General features: G+C 42.8%; 1 protein-coding gene across 9 annotated transcripts in view; it reads left to right on the forward strand.

The window, feature by feature from the left end:
• The first annotated feature begins 276 nt into the window (after positions 1-276).
• RNF157 (ring finger protein 157) overlaps positions 277-23,340 on the forward strand; it is an 81,256-nt gene continuing 58,192 nt past the window's right edge. For 4 of the 9 annotated variants that reach the window (XM_047706095.1, XM_047706094.1, XM_047706096.1 and 1 more), the window contains exon 1: positions 279-589. In XM_047706095.1, coding sequence (XP_047562051.1) covers positions 502-589 — 88 coding nt within the window. In that variant the 5' untranslated portion in view covers positions 279-501. Of the gene's footprint in view, positions 590-23,340 lie in introns of all 9 variants that reach the window. The other 5 variants (XM_047706099.1, XM_047706101.1, XM_047706093.1 and 2 more) reach the window with 3 other exon arrangements.

Here is a 23,340-nt window from a genome sequence, read left to right on the forward strand (position 1 = left end):
GGGCGGAGCCGGAGCAGCCTTCCCTCCGCCGGACAGCCGCGCACCGCCTTCGGGGGTCTGGCAGAAGGGCGACAGGCTCCGGGGTGGACTGTCGTCCGACCCGCAGTCCGCAGAAACACCGGCCCGCTCCGGGAGCCTCGAGCCCCCGGCCGGCTCCCCGCGCCGGGACCGTGGCCGCTCCCGCCGCATCCCGCCGCCCATTGGCTGGCGCCGCCGCCGCCGCCCCGCCCCGCCCCGCCATTGGCCGCGGCCGCCGCGGGCCCCGCGCGCGAGCGGTCGCTGACATCACGCGGCCTGAGGCGGCGGCGGTGGCGCCCCCGGCCCCAGCCCGCAGCCTCCCTCGGCAGAGGCGCCGCGGCGGGGCCCGGCGGAGGATGGTGCGCGGCGCGCCGGGGGCTCCCCGCCGCCAGAGCCGCAGCGCCGAGGCGGGCCGCCGACCCCCGCACCGCGAGCCGGGCGAGCGGCCGCGGTGAGGCGCGAGGGCGGCGCGGGCGCAGCGCCATGGGGGCCCTGACCAGCCGGCAGCACGCGGGCGTGGAGGAGGTGGACATCCCGTCCAATTCCGTGTACCGCTACCCGCCCAAGTCCGGTGAGGGCCGGCGGGCCGGGCGCGCCCCGGGGCCGGGGGCGGGAGGTCTGCGGGCCGGTGTGTAGGGGCCCTTGGCGAGGTGGCCGCGGTGGCCTGCCGGCCGGGTCGCCCCAGGACGCGAAGGGGCCTGCAGGCCGTGCTCCCGGCGACAGACACGCGTGCGGGGGGACTGCGGCTCCAGAGGGGAGGGGTGCCCGCGGCCCCGGCGGGGCCCTTGTCCGCGCCCGCTGTGCCCTGTCCCCTCGGGAGCTGGAGGCTCGGGGAAGCGGGTCCGGCATCCGGCACGGGCGCCTGTCCTGGCGGGGGGCGGGGGTGGCGGCCGGAGACCAGCCGGGGTCCGCGCGTCCAGGCCTCTGGAAAGGGAGGCAGGGGCGCAGGTTGGAAGTAGGTTTCTCAGGGCGAAGCTTCCATTGCCTGCTGCAGGATGGAGGCCCAGAATGCGTTTGCAGGGCTGCGCTTTTCCAGAGGCTGTCACAAGCCGAAAGAAGTGTTTAACAGCAGTGTTTGGGAATCTGAGTAGCAGACTGCGCCGGGCGTCCCTTTGCCAGAGTAGCGGCAGACCTGGTTTTTGGAATGGGGATAGCCTGGGGACAGGGCACAGGTCTCTAAAATGTAGTGAAGTATTGCGTTTGTTTCCAGAATCATTAAACAGATACGAGTGTCCAGCCTCTGGGTTGTGGCATAACCATGGGAGGTGGAGGAGGATTTGACAGCGAGGTAGAGAGGATCGCAAGTGGATTGAGCACTGGCCAAGTCTGGACTCTGGTGCCTGACCCAAGTCTATGCTCTTTATTTTTCATTGCTTTTCTCCAGACTTCTGGGGGACCGGTGGCTACCACCTTCTCTTTGGCCTAGGACCTGAGGAGGATGTGGGTGATCTTGGAGAGGTGTCAGAACTGGAGTCTTAGAATAAAGACATGCTAATGAGATGAGCTGTTTTCCCAGCAGTGTGTCCGGCCTGTGCCAGGTGGAAGCGGGGACCAGACAGCGGACCTGCACCCTGCAGACTGTCTGCGAGAGCTGTGTTTCCCCATGCTTTTGTGCCAAAGCGTGAATCCTTGCCGAGATAAATAAGCTTAAGAGCTGTTTAAAAACAGTCTAGGATAAAGCTGCCGGTCTTTAGCGTTTTAATAAAACTCCAGCTGATTATGACTATATGAAACCAATGCCCAAAAAAGCATGCACTTTGCTTTCTAATAGACAAAAATATGCACAGGATTTGTGGGTGGTTCCCCCCCCCCCCCCCCGGAAATCACTTAGCTTTTATCGATCACAATATGGAGCGTGTTTTGCTGAGCTTAGAGATTTTGGTGGAGTTCGCAGTCTCAGAAGAGGATTCACCCTCCCTTCACGTGTGGGAATTCGCATAGGTAAATCCCTAGAAGGCTGTTTCCCAAAGGATAGTAATACAAGTATGAGTCTTGGATGATGAACCTAAAAGGATCAAAAGGCCAAACTCCAACTTTTCTTAACCACACACTCAGGGCTGGCAGGCCGAAATAATTCTCTTCACTCCATCCGTGCTTTAAAAGCGTTAACTGGTTCTAAGTAATTTCTAATTGGAAGTTATGTAAATGAGACATCTTTACAGCAAGGGGACCACATTATTTATGTTGAAGATAAAGCAGAAAAAATAAGAATCAGGGGCACCTGGGTGGCTCAGTTGGTTAGGCGTCTGCCTTCCGCTCAGGTCATGATTGGGCTCCCTGCTGGACAGTCAGTCTGCTTCTCCCTCTGCCCACACCCGCACCACCCCCCCCCCCCCCCGCCCACTGGTTCCCCTCTCTCTCTCTCAAACAAATAAATAAAATCTCTTTTAAAAAAGTAAGAATCAGAACATTCAGGTGCCAGTCAGCAAACCTCTGTGTACTTGAGAATTTTTATGAACTTGTGTACGCTCTCGTTTGGAGGCGTCTCCTACCCTTCATCTGATCTTTAAATTGACCTTTTTGTAGGATGGTAGTATTGCAGACCTGAAAGGAACCTTTGAGAGAATTTCGCCCCAGCTCCGCTCATCTCACCAGTAAGAAAATGGAAGTCCAGAGAAACAGATTAGGATGGCCAGGGTCACCCAGTTCGTGCTCTTCTCTCTAAGCCATCAGCCTCTGCCTTTCACGAGGACTTGAATTTGTGATGATTTGTGGAAAGGAGGCTGTTCCGCATCAAGACGGAGAGAAACTCAAAGGCCTGTCCTTGCCGAGGAATCAGACTGGGTTGATTTTGAGGTCTTCCTATCTCCAGTACTGATAGAACAAAGCAAATAGCACCGTCTGCTTTCTTCAGGGGACCAGCTCAGCTGAGACCTCTGGCTCTCTGGAAAGTCTCAAACTCTGCTGCCTGTGGCAGTTTCAAAAAGCAGCTCTGTCATCCGTCCCTGTTGTGATGGCCAAAGGGCCCAGCACAGCTGCTTTCCTCCTTTTGTATTTTTACATTTCTGATGCTCATTGAACTGGACATATTTAGAAATTATTGAGAACAGTAGATTTCATGTTGAAACTTAGGTTTCTTTCTTTTTTTTTTTTTTTTAGAGATGGGTGGAAATAAAATAGCCTAAATCGTTTACGGTTATTTTGGGGGAGGTGCCTGGGTCGCTCAGTCAGTTACTTGTCTGACTCTTGATCTCAGCTCAGGTCTTGATCTCGGGGTCATGAGTTCAAGCCCCCCACTTTAAAAAAAATGATTTAGTTTCTCAATAAGTAATGTAAGTTACATGATTCAAAGTTTTTTTTTTTAATTTTAAAAAATTTTATCTATTTATTTAGAGGGAGAGCGTGAGTGGCGGCGCGGGGGATAGAGGGAGAGGAAGAATCCCCAATAAACTCTGAGTGTAGCCAGAGGCGGGACTTGATCCCACGACCTCGAGATCGTGACCTGAGCCAAAATCAAGAATTGGACGCTTAACTGACTGAATGACCCAGGCGCCCCCATGTTTCAAAGTTTAATAGAATGAAAAGTCATACAGTGAAAATCTCGTTCTCACTCCACGTTTCATCCTCCCAGTTTCTTCCCATACACCTCCCATCCCTGTGTAACCACTTTTGGTTTCTTTGGAATTCTTCTAGAGTTTTCTTGTGCAGTAACAAGCATAACATGCTATTTAAACTGTTCTGCATCTTTTTTCTACTCTTTAAAAAAGATTTTACATTTTATTTTTTTATTTTTTAAAAGATTTTATTTATTTATTTGTCAGAGAGAATGAGCACAGGCAGACAGAGTGGCAGTCAGAGGCAGAGGGAGAAGCAGGCTCCCCGCCGAGCAAGGAGCCTGATGTGGGACGCGATCCCAGGACGCTGGGATCATGACCTGAGCCGAAGGCAGCCACTTAACCAGCTGAGCCACCCAGGCGTCCCAGATTTTACATTTTAATATAATCTCTATGCCCAATGTTGGGGCTTGAACTCACAACTCTGAGATCAAGAGTCACATGCTGTACTGACTGAACCAGCCAAGCATCCCTTTTTTTCCCCACTTTTAGAGATTTTGAAGATCTTTTTATATTATTTCCATATTAGAGAATATCTTTGTTCTTTTTTAAAAAATATTTTTATTTATTTATTTGAGAGACAGTGAGAGAGAGCACGAGTGAGGAGAAGGTCAGAGAGAGAAGCAGACTCCCTGTGGAGCTGGGAGCCCGATGTGGGACTTGATCACGGGATTCCGGGATCATGACCTGAGCCGAAGGCAGTCGTCCAACCAACTGAGCCACCCAGGCATCCCTTTTTTTTTTTTTTAAAGATTTTATTTATTTATTTGACAGAGACTGTGAGAGAGAGGGAACACAAGCAGGGGGAATGGGAGAGGGAGATGCAGGCTTCCCGCCTAGCAGAGACCCTGTTGCAGGGCTGGATCCTAGGACCCCGGGATAACGACCCAAGCGGAAGGCAGATGCTTAATGACTGAGCCACCCCGGTGCTCGGTGCTTGGAGTGTATCTTTGTTCTTAACAGCTGTATACTATTCCTTTATATTCTAATGCCCTGTTTTGACATAGTCCTCTTCTTCTTCTTCTTCTTCTTTTTTTTTTTAGATGTTTTATTTATTTATTTGACAGAGAAATAGCGAGAGAGAGAACATAAGCAGGGGGAGTGGGAGATGGAGAAGCAGGCTTCCTGCTGAGCCGGGAGCCCGACATGGGGCTCAGTCCCAGGACCCTGAGATCATGATCTGAGCTGAAGGCAGACGCTTTATGACTGAGCCACCCAGGTGCCCCTTAACGTAGTCTTCTGTTGGTGAATATTTGGGAGATTTTTTTTTTCCAACTTTTTTTCAATGTTTTACTGTTGTAAATAGTGCAGCAATGATTAATGTTATACATGTGTTCTTCTGTGATATTTGGCTTTGTTAATAAATACATGATTATTAGTCATTTAAATAACAAGGCATAGTGGGAGCTCATTTCTATATAGTGTTTCGGCATTAGCATAGAAAGCTATTTATAGCACTGTTCTGCATGTGGTCGTACCTTTGTCATTTTTGAGACAGAAGCTATGCATGCTTATAAATCCTTCTCCAAGATCTTCGCTTCTTTACACGCCCATGATCATTTGTTTAGCAAAGGTGTGGCTTTGCTGAGGTGGTTGTTTTTATGCATGCATATTCATCTTTTTTTTTATTTTTAAGATTTTATTTATTTGAGAGAAAGAGAGCATGAGAAGGCAGAGGGTCAGAGGGAGAAGCAGGCTCCCCACCAAGAAGGGAGCCTGAAGTGGGACTTGATCCCAGGACTCTGGGATCATGACCTGAGCTGAAGGCAGTCGTTTAACCCACTGAGCCACCCAAGCGCCCTGCATGCTCATCTTTTGAAAGGGGTATCCACATGGATAAAAGTCATTAGGCCTGCTTTTTCTATCCAGCAAGAAATGGGCATATTCTATAAAGACAATTTAATTCATTGTAATTCAGTGAATGAATTACAATGAATCTAGTTTATTTCCTTCTACGTATTTGAGTAAATTGAAAAACAAGAGTAATTCATTTTGCTCAGGTTGTTAAGAGCTAAACTTGTTATAAAAATTCAGAATGGTAGAGTCCTGAGCAGCTAGCATCATTATCCTCCAAATTTTTGTTATATTGGAAAACCTATATGCTTGTCACACGGGTCTGTCCTATGGTAAGAGCAGGTTTTAAAGCACGGGTAATGTCTTTGTCCATTAAATAGTTATAAAAGCTTCTCTTAGCTTTTAGGAACATCAGTTTTGAAACCAAGGACTTAAAAATCTGGAACTCACTACAGAATAAAGAATTGTTTGGTTTTGGCAGTTTGACTGATGACGTCAAAATTAAATAAGTTCCTGAAATTCATACCAAATACATTTAATACCATAAAAAACGTAGATGTTGCTCCATTTAATGCTAAAGTCATCAAGATCTAGAGTTCAAATGCTAATATTCTTTTTTTTTGGACAGACAGAGATCACAAGGAGGCAGAGAGGCAGGCAGAGAGAGAGGAGGAAGCAGGTTCCCTGCCGAGCAGAGAGCCTGATGCGGGGCTCGATCCCCAGACTCTGAGATCATGACCTGAGCCGAAGGCAGAGGCTTAACCCACTGAGCCACCCAGGCTCCCCTCTTTTTTTTTTTTTTTTTTTTGAGAGAGAGAGCAGGGGTGCATGCACATGCATTGAGGGGAGGGGCACAAGGAGAAGGGGAGAGAGAATCTTAAGCAGGCTCCGTGCCCAGCACAGAGCCTGATGTGGCTCCATCTCTGAGGTCATGACCTGGGTTGAAATCAAGAGTCCATCACTTAACTGAGCGAGCCACCCAGGCGCCCCTTAAATGCTAGTATTATTTTTTAAACACTTAAAATGTAGTACTTCTGTTTTGTTTTGTTTTGTTTTGTTTTAAGATTTTATTGATTCGAGAGATGCTGAACCAACTGAGCCACCCAGGCACCCACCCCCCTCTTCAAACCTCTAATATTTTTGCTTCATTTGTATCTCACTTCATCGTTAACAGACTGATTTCTTTCACTTCCTGATTTTGTCCTCAGATTTAGGGCCTTTGGTTTCCTTCCACGATGGCGGTTACGTTCTTTGGTTCTTTAGCATCTCTTTCCTCTTTCTGGGTTACCATCAGTGTGCGTTATTGAGCACTGCCTGTGCTCCAGTTGCAGATTCTGATCCTTGCACTCAGTGCTCCGATCCCTATGGCAAGCAGCAGGATAGCTCTCACATCAATGTTGTAAGTCAGAATATGAGTCACAGAAGGGAATATTAACAATACAGGCTGTTCGTATGAACAATTCAAGCTCTTTGGTGGCAGAATCATTTAGGATTCTCCAAGAAACAGAATCAATAGGAGATATATGTATATTTTAAAAATATATGTATATTCCTTAAAATAAATAATCCCTTAAAAATATTTTTAAAATATATGTCTATTCCTTAAAATAAAAAATAAAAATATATGTATATTCCTTAAAATAAAAAAATAAAAATATATGTATATTCCTTAAAATAAAAAAATAAAAATATATGTATATTCCTTAAAATAAAAAAAAAGTATAGTCCTTAAAATAAAATAAAATAAAATGTCTATTCCTTATTTTAAGGAATATACATTCCTTAAAATAAAAAGATTTATTTTAAGGAATTGGCTCCTGTGATTGTGGGGGCTGGCAAGTCTAAAATATTTAGGGCCCGCCAGCAAGCTGGAAATTCAGACAAGAGTTGATGTAGTCTTGAATCTGAAATCTGTAGAGCAAGCTGGCAGACTGGAAACTCAGGCAGGATTTCTATGTTAGAGTCTTAAGACAGAAAATTCCTTATTTTCTGGGGAACCTCCGTTTTTGCTCTTACAGTCTTCAACTGATTAGATGAAGCCCAACCACGTTATCAAGGGTAATCTCTTTTACTTAAAGTCAACTAATTATAGATGTTAATCACGTCTACAAAATACCCTCACAGCAACATCTAGATTAATGTTTGGACAAACAACTAGGCACCATAGCCAAGCCAAGTTGACACATAAAATTTAACAATTATAGTGATTTCCTATTCTAACTAATTTTCTTGCAAAATAGGTGCTAAGCTCAAGGTTTTAGTTGCTGAAAGAGTGCTTATGCTATGAAAACAGTTTTTTAATCTAAAATATATGGCCTTTAAACATCATTATTTAAAAATTATGCTCCTTCCAGAATTTCAGTGCTTATCATCTAATTCAGAGGTAGAATGCAGGCATACAGAGAGAACTAAGGATACAGACTATACCATAACCAAGTAGGATATATCCTGAGAATGCAGGGTTGGTTTGATGTCTGAAATCAATGTTAATATTTTATGTGACAATGATTAATAGCAAATATAAATGTATTATTTTAGTAGAATAAAGAATAAAACCACATGTTTATTTCAATACGTGGAGACAAAACATTTGACAAATCCAACCTTTCCAAGTTGAAGAACACTCAGCAAACTAGGCATAGAGGGAACTTCCTCAGCCTGATAAAGGGCATCTGTGAAAAGCCTGGCTAGTAATACTTAACGGTGAAATACAGAATGCTTTCCTGCTCAGATTGGGAACAAGGGAAGGATGTCTGCTTTTGCCATTCAGTGTTGATAGGAGATTCTGTCTAGTATGGCAAAATAAACAAACACACATACACATTTAAAAAAATATCTTTAAGGTATCCAGATTAGGGGTGCCTGGGTGGCTCAGTCATTAAGCATCTGCCTTCAGCTCAGGTCGTGATCCCATGGTCCTGGGATCAAGCCCCGCATCGGGCTCCCTGCTCCTTGGGAAGCCTGCTTCTCCCTCTCCCACTCTCCTTGCTTGTGTTCCCTCTCTCGCTGTGTCTCTTTGCCAAATAAATAAATACAATCTTAAAAAAAAAAAGGTATCCAGATTATAAGGGAAGAAGTAAAACTGTCTATTCACTGATGACATGACCCTATGTGTAGAAAACACCAAGGATTCCACAAAAATACCACTACAATTAATAAATGAGTTCAGAAGTTTGCACATCCAAGATCAACATACAAAAACCAATTCTATTTTTTTTTTTAATTCATTTATTTGACAGAGAGAGATCACAAGCAGGCGGAGAGGCAGGCAAAGAGAGAGGAGGAAGCAGGCTCCCTGCTGAGCAGAGAGCCCGATGCGGGGCTCGATCCCAGGACCCTGAGATCATGACCCGAGCCGAAGGCAGCGGCTTAACCCACTGAGCCACCCAGGCGCCCCAAAACCAATTCTATTTTTACATACAAACAATAATCTGAAAATTAAATTAAGAAAGCAGTTCATTCCCAATAGCATCAAAAAGAATAAAATTCTTAGAATAAATTTAACATAAGAAGTATAAGACTTGTAAGACTGAAGATTCTATAAGACTGAAAATTGTAAAATATTGCTGAGATTGATGCTTTAAAGAAGTTTAGAAAGATCTAAGTAATTAAACATTTCATGTTGGAAAAGTCAATATTGTCAAGATGCCAGCGTTCTCCAAATTGAGCTAAAAATTGAGTCAAAATCCCAACAGATGTTTTTTAAAAGAAATTGACTGGCTGGTTTTGTTTTGTTTTGTTTTTTAAGATTTTATTTATTTATTTATTTGACAGGGAGAGAACAAGCAGGAGAGTGGGAGAGGGAGAGGCAGGGTCCCCATTGAGCAGGGAGCCCAAAGCGGGGCTTGATCCCAGGACCCCGGGATCATGACCTGAGTTGAAGGCAGATGCCTAACTGACTGAGCCATCTAGGTGCCCCATAAATAAAACCTTTAAAAAAAAAAAATGTACCAAGGCATTTCAACAGGAAAAGAATAAGCCCCCCCATCCCCCACCCCCTGCCAAATGGTGCTGGGACATTTGAATAATAACAAGCAAACAAAATAAAACAAAACTTAAACTCTTCCTTCATATCACCAAAAATTACCTCGGAATGGATGATAGAATGAAAATACAAGTCACAGGACGGGAGAAAATATTAGTAAATCATATATATGATAAGGGATCTATATCAAGGATATAAAAAGAACTTGTACAATTCAATAAGAAAAAGACAACCCAACTAGAAAAGGAACAATGGTCCTGAATAGACCGAAAAGGTGTACACATGGACAATAAACACAGGAAAAGATGCTCACTCTCGTTAGCCATTAGGGAAATGCAACGCTGATTAGTTACCGCTTCGCACCCCGCAGGATGGCTGTAGTCAGTATAACGACTAATAACAAGTTTAGTGAAGATGTAGAGAAACTGAAACTCCGGCACCCTGCCGGCAGAAATGTAAAATAGTGCAGTTGTTTTGGAAAATGGTTTGACAGTTCCTTAAATGACTCAGTTAATTCCACTTCTAGGTATATATACACCCAAGAAAAAAATGGGAAAAAATGTGTGTACATCAGTGTTCATAGTAGCATTTTTCATAATAGCTAAAAGGTGGAAATAACCCAGATGTCCATCAACTGGCAAATGGAACAGTTGATAAAATATGGTAAGTCCACACAATGGAACATTATTTGGCAACAACAGGGACTGAAGTATTGGTATTTGCTCCACTGTGGATGAACCTTGAAATATTAATGTCGAGTAAAAGAAGCCAGAAGCAAAATGCTGTACGTTGTATAATCCTGAATGTCCGTGAGAGGCAAATCCTCTGAGACAGAAAGTAGATTAGCGAGTGTCAGTGGCTGGGGGGAGGGGGAAAGGGGGGGACTGCTAATGGGTTTCTTGTTGGGATAATGAAAATGTCCTAAAATTAGTGCTGGATAGTTACATAACTCTGTGAATATACTGGAAAACCATTGGATAGTACACTTTAAATAGGTGACTTGTGTGGTTTGTGAACTATATCTCAATAAAGCTGTTTAAAAAAATGGCCCAAATGTAAGAATGAAAACTGTAAAACCCCTGAAAGAAGATACAGGAGAAAATATTTATTTGATTCAAATTAGACAAGGAGTTCTTTGATAGAGCATCAAAAGCACAATCCAGAAGAGGAAAAAAAATGGTAAATTGGATTTCTCCAAAATTAAGGATGTTTCTGCTTCGGGAAACATTAAGAAGATGAAAAATCAAGCCACCTTCTGGATGAAAATCTTTGCAAAACACATAGATAGAGGATTTGCATCCAGAATGTCCCAAGAACTTGAACAACTTAGTATTAACAAGACAACCCAATTTAAAAATGGACAAAAGAGGGGTTCTTACATGGCTCAGTTGGCTAAGCGTCAGGCTATTGATCTCAGTTCAGGTCTTGATCTCAGAGTTGTGGGTTCAAGCCCTGCGTTGTTGGGCTCCACAAAAAATAAAAATAAAAATGGACAAAGGAGTTGGATAGAGATATCACCAAAGAAGATAAAAGGGTGGCTAATAAAACCATGGAAAAATGCTCACCAGTAGTTGTTAGGGAAATACAATTAAAACCACAATGAGGTAGTATTTCACAACCAAGGGGATCGCTACAGGAGCTCCTGGGTGGCTCCGTGGGTTAAATAAAGCCTTTGCCTTCGGCTCAGGTTGTGATCCCAGAGTCCTGGGATTGAGCCGCATAGAGCTGTCTGCTCAGCAGGGAGCCTGCTTCCCCCGCTCTCTCTGCCTGCTTCTCTGCCTACTTGTGATTTCTCTCTCTGTCAAATAAATAAAAATCTTTAAAAAAAAAAAAAAAAAAAGAGGATAGCTACAATAAAAAAGACAGAATCAGGGCACCTGGGTGGCTCAGTGGGTTAAAGCCTCTGCCTTTGGCTCAGGTCATGATCCCAGGGTCCTGGGATCGAGCCCCACATCAGGCTCTCTGCTCAGCAAGAAGCCTGCTTCCCCCCTCTCTCTGCCTGCCTCTCTGCCTACTTGTGATCTCTGTCTGTCAAATAAATAAATAAAATTTAAAAAAAAAAAGACAGTATCACGTGTTGGTGAGAATGTAGAGAATTTGCAATCCTTGTGCATTGCTGTTGGGAATGTAAAATGGTAACAGCCACTTTGGAAGAGTTTGGGAGAATCTTAAAAAGTTAAACTTAAGTTTACCTTATGGTCTAGCAGTTCCACTCCCACGCATCTCTCCAAAAGATTCACACACAGACATGCATGGGAATGTGGGTAGCAGCATTGTTCATAATAGCCCCCAAATGGAAAAGAATCCAAATGTTCAGCAGCTAGTGAATGGATCAACAAAGGGAGATATATTCATACAACAAAATGCTGTTCGGCCCCTTAAAGGAATGAACTGATGATACGTGCTGCACTACACAGATTAGCCTCAAAAACATTGTGTTACGTGCAAGAAACTGGATGTAAGACTGTACATGAGTCCATTTCTATGAAATGGCTAGAAAAGGCAAATTTATAGAGATGGGAAACAGCAGTGTTTGCCTAAGGCTGGGGAAAAGAGTGGGAATCAGTTGTAAACAGTGGAAGTGTTTTCAGTTGGATTGTGATAGTTACCAAAGCTATGGAATTGTACGATAGGTGAATTTTATGCTGTGTATAGTATACCTCAAAAAAGCTTTAAAAATGGCAGTACGGAGGGGTTTATACCAACTGAATAAAACAGAAGAGCTTGATCAGTTAGGGTAGAGTTCTTGGGAGCAATGGCTCTTCTGAACACATTGAGGGACTCCCAAATAGTCCGGGTGGCAAGTAGTATTTGTAATGGCCTGGAGGTTGCTGGTGTACTTTTTAAAAATTTTTTAAGTTTTAATTTTAATTTTTAAAGATTCAGTTATTGATTTTATTTTTATGTAATCTCTACACCCAACGCCAAAAGAGAAAGCCAAAAGAGAAGAACCAGGTGGTGTTCTGAGGAAGATTGATCTCTTAGAGGTATAGTTTGTAGGGAGAAAAAGACTAGAAACAGAGAGAGTTGCTAGGGAGCTATAACGTGATAATCCACTGTCATTGAACTTGGAAAGGGCTGAGGTCTTGACAAGGATGCTTTGCAGAAAAGCCACATTCTGTGTGTGTGCGGTTTTGAGGACTATGACATTTTTAACCTGGGTGATCAGAGAAGTAAAGCACCATTGACAGAAATTGGGAATCTGGGGGCAGACACTGCTTGTAAAGTGAGCCTCAGGGCTCAGTAAAGCAAAGGCTTTACTGCTTCTCAAGATCTAAACAAACTAGACAGAAACCCACCCATTCCCCCAAATCATAGAGTGTAGACTTCTCATGCCCCTTCCAAGATTTCTGCAAATTCCCAAATGACCCATGGCACAACCATGTTGGCTACTGACCTCCACTTGTTGTCTCTGGCCCACAATAAATATAATTCAGTCCATTCTTCAGTTTCTCCAAAAAATTCCGTTCACATATTCGAAGTGTAAATTCTACTAAAGATTTGCAGAGGATGATGCAGAGCTGGGGTTCACACTGCAGGAATGCGGAGGCACAGTAAGCCTCATCACTCCCAACTGTACTTCAGCCGGGGAGTTTCACTGGCTCTTCGGTTCACCAACGGTCCTTTCTCCATCCTAACATTTCTTTACTCTTCTCTTTTTTTTTTTTTTTTTGAGAGAGAGAGATCACAACTACGCAGAGAGGCAGGCAGGTGGGGGGTGGGAGCAGGCTCCCTGCTGACGCAGGGCTCAATCCCAGGACCCTGAGACCATGACCTGAGCCGAAGGCAGAAGCTTAACCCACTGACCCACCCAGGTGCCCCCTTCTTCTTTTTTGACTCTTCTCCTTACCTTTTCCTCTAAGAAGAAAAATTACAAAGCAGTTCGAGTAGCATCAGCAAGTATCAAAGGTACCCGTGACCTTGGTGTGTTGCTCTCCATGCTAAGTAGCTTACTAAGGTATATTCCAAAAAAGACCAAGGCTTTGCTAAGAGGAGTTCTGGTGGCAGCTCTTAGGATAAAATATTCTTTATTTCTGTTCTTCCAGAAAAAAAAAAAAGTTACTGAATTTGAAGCAAAGATGGGATATCTAGATGAAAAGTAGGTGGTTAAAGATTTGGACTGAAACTCCAAAGAAAGATCAGGAGACAATGTTTGGGAGTTATGGGAAAAGAGAAGCCAATGTGTGTTAATTGCCCACAGGGCCTAAAAACAATCCTTTTTGAAAGAGGCGTTACTCATAAAGACACCAAAGCCCAAAAAAGTTAAATAACTTGTCCTAGGTCACACAGTGGCAGAAGACAGCACCTGGATCAGATTCAGCTTTGTCTTAAATCAGAGCCTCTGCTTTTGATTCGATGCGGAAGAGAAAGGAGGGGGGGAATGAAAGAAAAGGAGAGACCTGCGCTTTTGAGGACACGTCCATGTATGTGGGCTGCACAGAAGCATGAAACGAGTGGTAGGTAGGAAAAGACTCAGAACCATGAGGATTTTGGAAGTCAAGGGGAAAAGAGTCCAAAAATGAGCGTGGAAATCTGAGCATTCATAAAGGGAGTGAATCGTGAGATTACGTTTGGCCTGCTGGGTGTTCCAGGGAAGAGTTTCAGCAGAGTGGTAGAAAGCACTGTAAAGGCTTGAGGAGTCCTTGGAGGTGGGTGGGAGCAGACAGGAATGACACATGAGGGGCCAGTGGGCGGATTTTAAGGCATGGCACATGGAACTCTTTTTGTATTTGTTTTTTAAGTCAGGAAGACCAGAATATGCTTACAGTGTGAGTTAGGTAAAAAGCCAAGTGGAAAGAGGGATAGAAACACTGAGAGGGAGGGAGGTTGTTGATGGGGTCTCAAGGAGGTCGAGGGAGTTGGGGATGGGCGCTCAAGTGGAAAAGTAAACTTTGGAACGGGAAGAGAAGGACTGCCTTCTTGAGACCAAGAGACAGTATGGATGAAAATATGGGGAAGAGGTAAGGTGTTGAAACTTAATGTTTCAACATGTAATGTGGAAGGGTTTTGAGGGAATGTCACAAAGTAGAAGGAAGACAGGTAGAAGGGTCAGGGTTGGGACCTTGAGAATGAGGGGAAGGTTTGGATCTGTTGAAGGTTTGGATCTGTTGATGTGTATTTTTTTTCAAATACCAGAAAGCTACAGTTGTTAAAACTATGTGGTACTCACGCAAACCCACTTCATTGTGCTCATTCAGAACAGACTAGAGTCCAGAGCTAGGGATATATATAGCATGATGAAAATATATTTTCAACTTAGTGGAGGAAATGGAACATTCAATAAATGGTGTTAGTAAAGTTTCCTATTTGGAAAAAAATGATTAACGCCTTATCCCACACAGTCCATAAGCACAAATTACAGATGTAAAAACAAATAGCAATAATAATACCACTCGGGAGGGGAAAAAGCAAGCAAGCAATGTAGACGAGAGAGGAGGAAATGTTCATCGGTAGGGAACAGATTAATTAAATCTGGGCACTCAGTGGGAATATAGTGTAATGGATAAGAGTATACATAGGCGTTTTGTAATAAAAATAGCTGGATTGGGGACCTGACACTGCCCCCCCCCTTTTTAAGATTTTATTTATCTGGGGAGCCTGGGTGGCTCAGTGGGTTAAAGACTCTGTCTTCAGCTCAGGTCATGATCTCAGGGTCCTGGGATCCAGCCCCGCATCGGGCTCTCTGTTCAACAGGGAGCCTGCTTCCCCCTCTCTCTCTGCCTGCTCCTCTGCCTGCTTGTGATCTCTGTCTGTCAAATAAATAAAATCTTTAAATTAAAAAAAAGATTTTATTTATCTGACAGAGACTCAGCGAGAGAGGGAATGCAAGGAGTGGGAGAGGGAGAAGTAGGCTTCCTGCTGAGCAGGGAGCCCAGTGCAGGGCTCCGGGGATCATGACCTGAGCTGAAGGCAGACGCTTAACGACTGAGCCACCCAGGTGCCCCCTGACATTGCCTCTTAACTACCTGTGTGACCTTGGATAAATTACTTACTTTCTCTGTACATTTATGATTAGTTCTGTAAAATAAAAAAAAAATTTGTATCACCCACCTGATAAGGTTGTTGTGAGGAATATCCTGTATGATACGTTATAGTACAGTGCTGGTACAGAGTAAGTCCTCAATGTGAGTTATTGTTATGTAGTCATTAGGAATAATGAGTTCGATCCGTAAGTGTGGACATGGAAGGATGCCTACAGTACATTAGGCAGAAAAAAAAGTAACTTATAGATCAATATGTGTAATATCCCAATTAAGTTAAAAAAGAAAATAAAACAGAAAACCCGAACGTGTTTATATATGTGTAGGAAAATCTGGAAGACCACAAACCAGTTGTTAAAAGTAAAGTTACTTATCCCAGAGTAGAGTGGGATTGTCACTTTTTAAATTACATACTTCTATGCATTTTTATTTTTTCCAAAAGCATGTAATTTTTAAAAAGATTTTCTTTATTTATTAGAGAGAAAGAGCACAAGTAGGGGGAAAAGGAGGGGAAGAAGCAGACCCCCCCACCGAGCAGGGAGGTTGATGAGGGACTTGATCCCAGGACCCTGGGATCATGACCTGAGCTGAAGGCAGGCACTTAACCCACTGAGCCACCCAGGCACCCCTAGGTGAAGATTTTTCAAATACATGAAAACCTAATAGGATTCCCATAGCCAGCTTTCTCATATTTTAATGTTGAATGAAATTATTTTTAAATACAATTCCATTTTCTGCAGTAATCGAGTATATAGCTCCATTAGTTAAAAAGCAAATAGTTGAGGATTAACATTTTTCACTTATAAGCAGGATTATTTTTTGTTTGTTTTACTGTGACATCAACAAAAACACAAAGAGAAGGGAATATTGCTTCCCTATCAAAATACCATCAACATTTCTCACAGAGCTGGGACAAATAATCCTAAAACTTGTATGGAACCAGAAAAGATACTGAATAGCTAAAAGAAAGTTGAAAAAGATAAACGAAAGCTGGTGGCATCACAATTTCGGACTTCCAGCGCTATTACAAAACTGTCATCATCCAGACAGCCTGGTACTGGCACAGAAACATAGATTAGGGGAACAGAATAGAGAACCCAGAAATGGACCCTCAACTCTATGCTCAATTAACCTTTGACAAAGCAGAAAGAATATCCAATGGAAAAAAGTCTCTTCAACAAATGGTGCTGGGAAAATTGGACAGTCACATGCAGAAGAATGAAACTGGACCATTTACTTATACACAAAAATAGAATCAAAATGAATGAAAGAACTAAATGTCGGACAAGAGTCTATCAAAATCCTAGAGAACGCAGGCAGCACCCTCTGTGACCTTGGCTGCACAACTTCTGGCTGGACACGTCTCCAAAGACAAGGGAAGCAAAGGCAATAATGAGCTATTGGGACTTCATCAAGATAAAAAGCTTTTACACAGCAAAGAAAATGGTCGACAAAACCAAAAGACAGCCTACAGAATGGGAGAAGATATTTGCAAATGTCTTATCAGATAAAGGGCTAATATCTAAAATCTATAAAGAACTAACCACGCTCAACACCCAAAGAGCAAATAGTTTGGTCAAGAAATGGGCAGAAGACATGAACAGACACTTCTGCAAAGAAGACATCCAGATGGCCAACAGACACATGAAAGAGTGCTCCACATCACTCGGCATCAGGGAAACACACATCAAAACCACAATGAGATCCCACCTCACACCAGTCAGAATGGCTAAAATTAACAAGTCTGGAAACGACAGATGCTGGCGAGGATGCAGAGAAAGGGGAACCCTCCTATACTGTTGATAGGAATGCAAGCTGGAGCAGCCACTCTGGAAAACAGTATGGAGGTTCCTCAAAAAGTTGAAAATAGAGCTACCCTACGACCCAGGAATTGCACTACTGGGTATTTACCCCAAAGATACAAATGCAGTGATCCGAAGGGGCATCTGTACCCCAGTGTTTATAGCAGCAATGTCCGCAATAGCCAAAGAGCCCAGCTGTTTACTGACAGATGAATGATAAAGAAGATGCGGTATGTGTATACAATGGAATATTACTCAGCCATCAAAAAATGAAATCCTGCCTTTGCAAAAACGTGGATAGAACTAGAGGGTATTATGCTAAGTGAAATAAGTCAATCAGAGAAAGACAGTTATAGGATTCACCTATATGTGGAATTTAAGAAAACAGGAATGTAGAAAAAGGGAGGGAAAAATAAAAAAAGACTTATCAGACAGGGAGAGAAACCATAAGAGACTCTTAACCATAGGAAATAAACTGAGGGTTGCTGGAGGGGGTGGGGTGGGGCATAGGGTAACTGAGTGATGGCATTAGGGAAGACAAGTGATGTAATGAGCTCTGGGTGTTATATACGATTGAATCACTAAACTGTACCTCTGAAACTAATAATACACTGTATATTAATTAATTGAATTTAAACAAAAGAAGGGAAGATTGCTTATAGATCTTGCAATAAAAATTCCCACTTAGCATAAGATAGTGGCTAAAATCCCAAATACAATTTACTTTATCATTTAATCCACACAAATGTCAAATTTTTTTGTTAACTCAACATTTTTGTTTTCATTCTATAAAACATAAAGTTTACATGACTTTAAAAGTCTAAAATCTTTGATTTGCGGTTGTGCCATGACAGTAAATAAATTCCTATTACTTAGAGCCTTAGGCAGGTTTTTTTTTTTTCCCCTAAAAGCCTATTTCTACAGGCAGATACACTTAAGTAATGTCACAGATTTGGAAAGAGAAGTTGTTTTCTTTAATTAGAATTTTTGTTAACATGTAGAGTACCAATAAAGTTTAAGGTGTACAACGTGATGACTTGAGATATATACATCTTGTAAAAGGCATACAGAGTTGTAGAAAAATGGGAAATGGGTTTAATTGTCCTTTATTGTGTGATGTTATAGTTCATAGAAGTTTGGTGGCAAATGTCAGAGTATCTCATTGGGCCAGATGTAAATTACGGGATTGACTGAACAATATATTTTTTAAAGATTTTTTAAAAAATTTATTTATTTGCCAGAGAGAGCACGTGAGATCACAAGTAGGTAGAGAGGCGGGTGGGGGTGGGGAAGCAGACTCCCCGCTGAGCAGAGAGCCCAATTCGGGACTCGATCCCAGGACCCCGAGATCATGACCCAAGCTGAAGGCAGAGGCCTAACCCACTGAGCCACCCAGGCATCCCTTGCCTGAGCAATATTTAATTTCACTGTGATGTTAGGAATATGCCCTAATAGCTAACATTCAGTGGGTAAATTATTTAAGACAGTGAATTTTTTTTTTTTTTTAAGATTTTAGGTAATCTCACACCCAGCACAAGGCTTGAACCCACAACCCCGAGATCCAGAGTCTCATGTTTGGCCAACTGAGCCAGTCAGGCACCCCAAGATAGTGAATTCTGAGATTTTTTGCTGTTGTTCACATGATGAAGACCAGATAGGTGTATTTTTCATTGTGGGCACTTGAAGTCAATGTATTGATTTGAATTCTTGGTTCAAAAGCTGTCCTCGACAGGGTAGGGTTCCTTCAATACAAGATCCTTTGCAGTTGCTCTGATGTTTCTGTAGAGCCAGAAAATATTGCTAAGTGACTAAGATTAAATCAGTGGGCAAGGAGTAGTCTGGAGCTATGCTTTCTACTGTGGTAGCCTCTGGCCTCATGCGGACCTATGTCACTTAAAATGTGGTGAGTCCAAAGTGAGATGGGCTGTAAACAGTGGAAAACACGCACAGCTTTTGAAGACCTGTGAAGACTCCATGCTTTAAAAAAATAAAAAGAATGTAAATAGCTTCTTAATAATTTTTATACTGATTGCATGTTGATAGAATATTTTGGATATTTTGGGATATCCAATATTGAGACAAATAAAATAGATTAAAGTTAATTTTGCTTTTTTTAATGTGACTACCAGATAATTTAAAATTATGTATGGGGCTTGCATTTTTGGCTCATGTTATATTTTTATGGGACAGCCCTGATCTGGAGGAGCAGCACTAGTGTAATTTTCTTCCCTTATAAATAATTTCACTTTTTGCCTGGATGCCTTTTTTCTCTAATACTTTTTTCCTTTAATACTGAAGTTGGAGTAGTGTTGGACATTCTGGACCAAGGCTTATGTTTCTTTTCTTTATTTCTCTTTATTTTAGTGAAAAATATGTAACATCAGGGACGCCTGGGTGGCTCAGTCGGTTGAGCCACTGCTTTCGGCTCGGGTCATGATCCTAGGGTCCTGGGATCGAGTCTCTGCATTGGGCTCCTTGCTGAGTGGGGAGCCTGCTTCTCTCTCTGCCTTTGCCTGCCACTCTGCCTACTTGTGCTCTCTCTCTTTCTGAGAAATAAATAAATAAAATCTTTTTTTTAAAAAGGAGAAAAGAAAAATATGTAACATCAAATCTATTTTCTTACCATTTTTTAAGCATGCAGTTCAGTAGTGTTAAGATCTCCAGAACTTTTTCTTCTTACAAAACAGAAGCTCTATACCCATTAAACACTAATTCTCTCTTCTCCCTCCCACTCAAACCTTATGTTTTAAATATAATTTTGGAGATCTGTATATGATGCGTTTTCTTTTCTTTTCCACTTTCCTGAGATATACTTGACATATAACATTGTGTAAGTTTAGGGTGTACAATGTGATGATATATGTCTGTCTTGTAAAATGATTACCACAAGATGTGTCTTCTTAAATCCCACAAGGAAATCGAATATGAATTTTGGTTAAGAATTTATAGCTAACTTGGGGTGCCTGGGTGGCTCAGTCTGTTAAGCATCCGACTCTTGATTTTGCCTCAGGTCATGATCTCAGGGTCATGAGACTGAGCTCTGCATTGGGCTCCACGCTAGGTGTGGAACCTGCTTAAGATTCTCTCTCTCCCTCTCCCTCGGCCCCTCCCTCCCCCCTCTCAAAAAAAAAAAAATAAGAAGAAATTATAGCTGCCTGATAATGAAAAACTTGCAGTTTATCCATTAGTCATATAGGTCCCTATTAGCAAATAGGCAGAGTATTGTAGTATAGCTCTTTCCCCCTACCATTTCTGATTTTATATTATTTTTTTTTAAGATTTTATTTATTTGACTGAGAGAGATCAAAAGTAGGCAGAAAGGAGAGGGGGAGGGTGGTTGGGGAGCAGGCTCCCCGCCAAGCAGAGAACCAGATGCGGGGCTCGATCCCAGGACCCTGAGATCACAACCCGAGCTGAAGGTAGAGGCTCAACCCACTGAACCACCCAGGCGTCCTGTCCCGCATTTCTGATTTTAGAGCATAGTTCACGCTAAGAAGTAAAAATGTGCACAGGCTGTCCAGAAAGCATTTTTTTCAGGGACTGTTAGTGTGGTAGGGGTTACTGTCTGCTGATACGGTAGCTCTACGTGACCCCGCACTGGTTCGTGCCTTTAGACCGGCTGTGGCAAATAGAAAGCTTTATCCAGGCTGCAGATGGCGGATTTGCTGTCTCACTGGTCTAACTAGGACAAGTTATTAGAGGGGTCCATTTCCAAAGAAGCAACAAGCCAGCATTTGGTTGCCTTAAGCTTATTTTTTTTCTTTTTAACTGATGAGGTATTTGTATTTGTATTTTTTATTTATTTATTTGACAGAGAGTACAAACGGGGAGCCGCAGGCAGAGGGAGAAGGAGAAGCAGACTCCCCACAGAGCAGGGAGCCCAATGTGGGTCTTGATCCCAGGACTCTGGGATTATGCCGTAAGCTGAAGGCAGATGCTTTACTGACTGAGCCACCCAGACACCCCTGTATTGGTATTTTAAGTGCACCAAGGGAGATCATCTATTTTAAAGGAATTTTGCACTGACTCTGCTATTGAAATGAAAAGTCCTTTTTTTATCTCTCAAATATTGACCCTAATTTTATTTTTTTTCTTTTCTTAAAGATTTTATTTACTTATTTGACAGACAGAGATCACAAGTAGGCAGAGAGGCAGGCAGAGAGAGAGGGAGGAAGCAGGCTCCCCGCTGAGCAGAGAGCCCGATGCGGGACTCGATTCCAGGACCCTGGGATCATGACCTGAGCCAAAGGCAGAGGCTTAACCCACTGAGCCACCCAGGCGCCCCTAACCTAATTTTAAATCTTTTTGTGTTTGTGTTCTTGATTTTTAATGTAAGGCAAAACTATAATTAGCTTTACGCTACTTTCTTTTTTTTTTTTTTTAAAGATTTTATTTATTTATTTGACAGAGAGAGATCACAAGTAGACGGAGAGGCAGGCAGAGAGAGAGAGAGAGGGAAGCAGGCTTCTTGCTGAGCAGAGAGCCCGATGTGGGACTCGATCCCAGGACCCTGAGATCATGACCTGAGCCGAAGGCAGCGGCTTAACCCACTGAGCCACCCAGGCGCCCTTTACGCTACTTTCTTGATAATTCCTTCTCTTTTAATATTTTGGCAAAAAAAAAAAGGCTTTTCCAGTAGACCCCACGCTATCTTTAACCCTATGCTTCCCAAGCCATTAGTGCTGTCCTCTTGCTAGCATCAATCACTACCACCTGTAAGTTGATGATCTGGGTTTCACTGTCCCTTCATCCCTCACCTGACTGTTCACAGGCGCTAGAAACTCAGCATGTCCCATACTGAGCTGAACCGTATAGCTCCAGGCACCAAACCTGCTTCTCTCTGTTCTTTATCCATGACTTGAGTAAGCCATCCATCAACGTAAAATCTTTTTATTTTATTTTTTTTTAATTTAAGTAATTTCTATCCCCAAGGTGGGGCCTGAACTCACCACCTGGAAATCAGCGTCACGCGCTCTACCGATGGAGCCAGCCAGGCTCCCCAAAATCTTAACCTTTAAAATTTCAGTTAATGTATAATAAATATATAATCTCTAATGTATAGAAAATATATGTTGGTAAGGTTCAACAGTAAAGGACTTAAATTATTTGAGATGGCTGCTTCTACTTAAGGCAACCGGGCACCTTTCCCCTCTATAAATTATGCACTTGGAAAATAGGGCTTGCAAGTGCTGGACATAAATAATTGATAATTAAGCTTTCCTAAATGATGAATCTCACTGTCGGATCATGGCAGATGGCTGCTGGTTGTATTTTTTCAGTTTGGGTGGGTAACTTTCACGAGTTCCTCTGTAATAGATTTCGGGGGCTCTTACTCTCAAAGGATGTTTTCCTACTTGTTGTTTAATTAAAGAATGACCTCACTTTGTGGTGAGTGATTTTATCTACCTTGCTTTGTGTAATAAGTGTTTCTAGACTAAAGCTCCACGTGAAGAAAACCCCAAAACGAATATTTGGTTCAGTTTTTCTGTTGGAATTTTCTTCTCTCCAGGCCTCTGGGAGGCTCAGTTAAGTGTCTGCCTTCAGCTCAGGTCATGATCCCAAGGTCCTGCTCGGCGGGGAGTCTGCTTCTCTCTTTCCAGTTCCCCCTGCTTGTGTTCCCTCTCTTGTTATCTCTCTCCATCAACAATAAATAAAATCTTAAAAAGAAAAAAAAGAATTTTCTTCTGTCTTCCTTCCTGTGCCTTCCTCACGGGCGGAATCTCATTGTTTTTAGTTTGCTATAAACCTCAAAAGTTGAAATTGGTTTAGAAAATGTATCTATACCCTCGCTGTGTGACAGATGACAGTGAAGCCTCTCACTGTTTTATAAGTTTTTTGTCTCAATCTGGGAATTGGGATGTGTGAGGAGAGCCTTGAGAAGGCATGTCATCGTGTAAGTCCTTCTCTTCCGATGGCTTACCTTCCTGGGAGTACTTAGATGATAGAAATTCGGGTTAAGAGTCATTCATTTAATCATCTGGGTTGGAAAGTATTCCCAGATGGAATCTGTGGCGTTGCCTAAGCCTCCCATGGTGACTTATCAGTGCCGTCATATCCTGGCACAGTTCCTCATCTGTCTGGACGAGGCAGATGGGGAGTCTGACCCGTGACTGCTGATCGCCTCTAGTTATTGTAGTGTTAAAAATATCCCTGCCTCCTGGTCAGTCAAGGTGAGGCAAAGAGCCCCCACCATGACTGACATCCCC

Source organism: Lutra lutra, chromosome 16 (genome assembly GCF_902655055.1).
Source record: "Lutra lutra chromosome 16, mLutLut1.2, whole genome shotgun sequence".
NCBI lineage: Eukaryota > Metazoa > Chordata > Mammalia > Carnivora > Mustelidae > Lutra > Lutra lutra.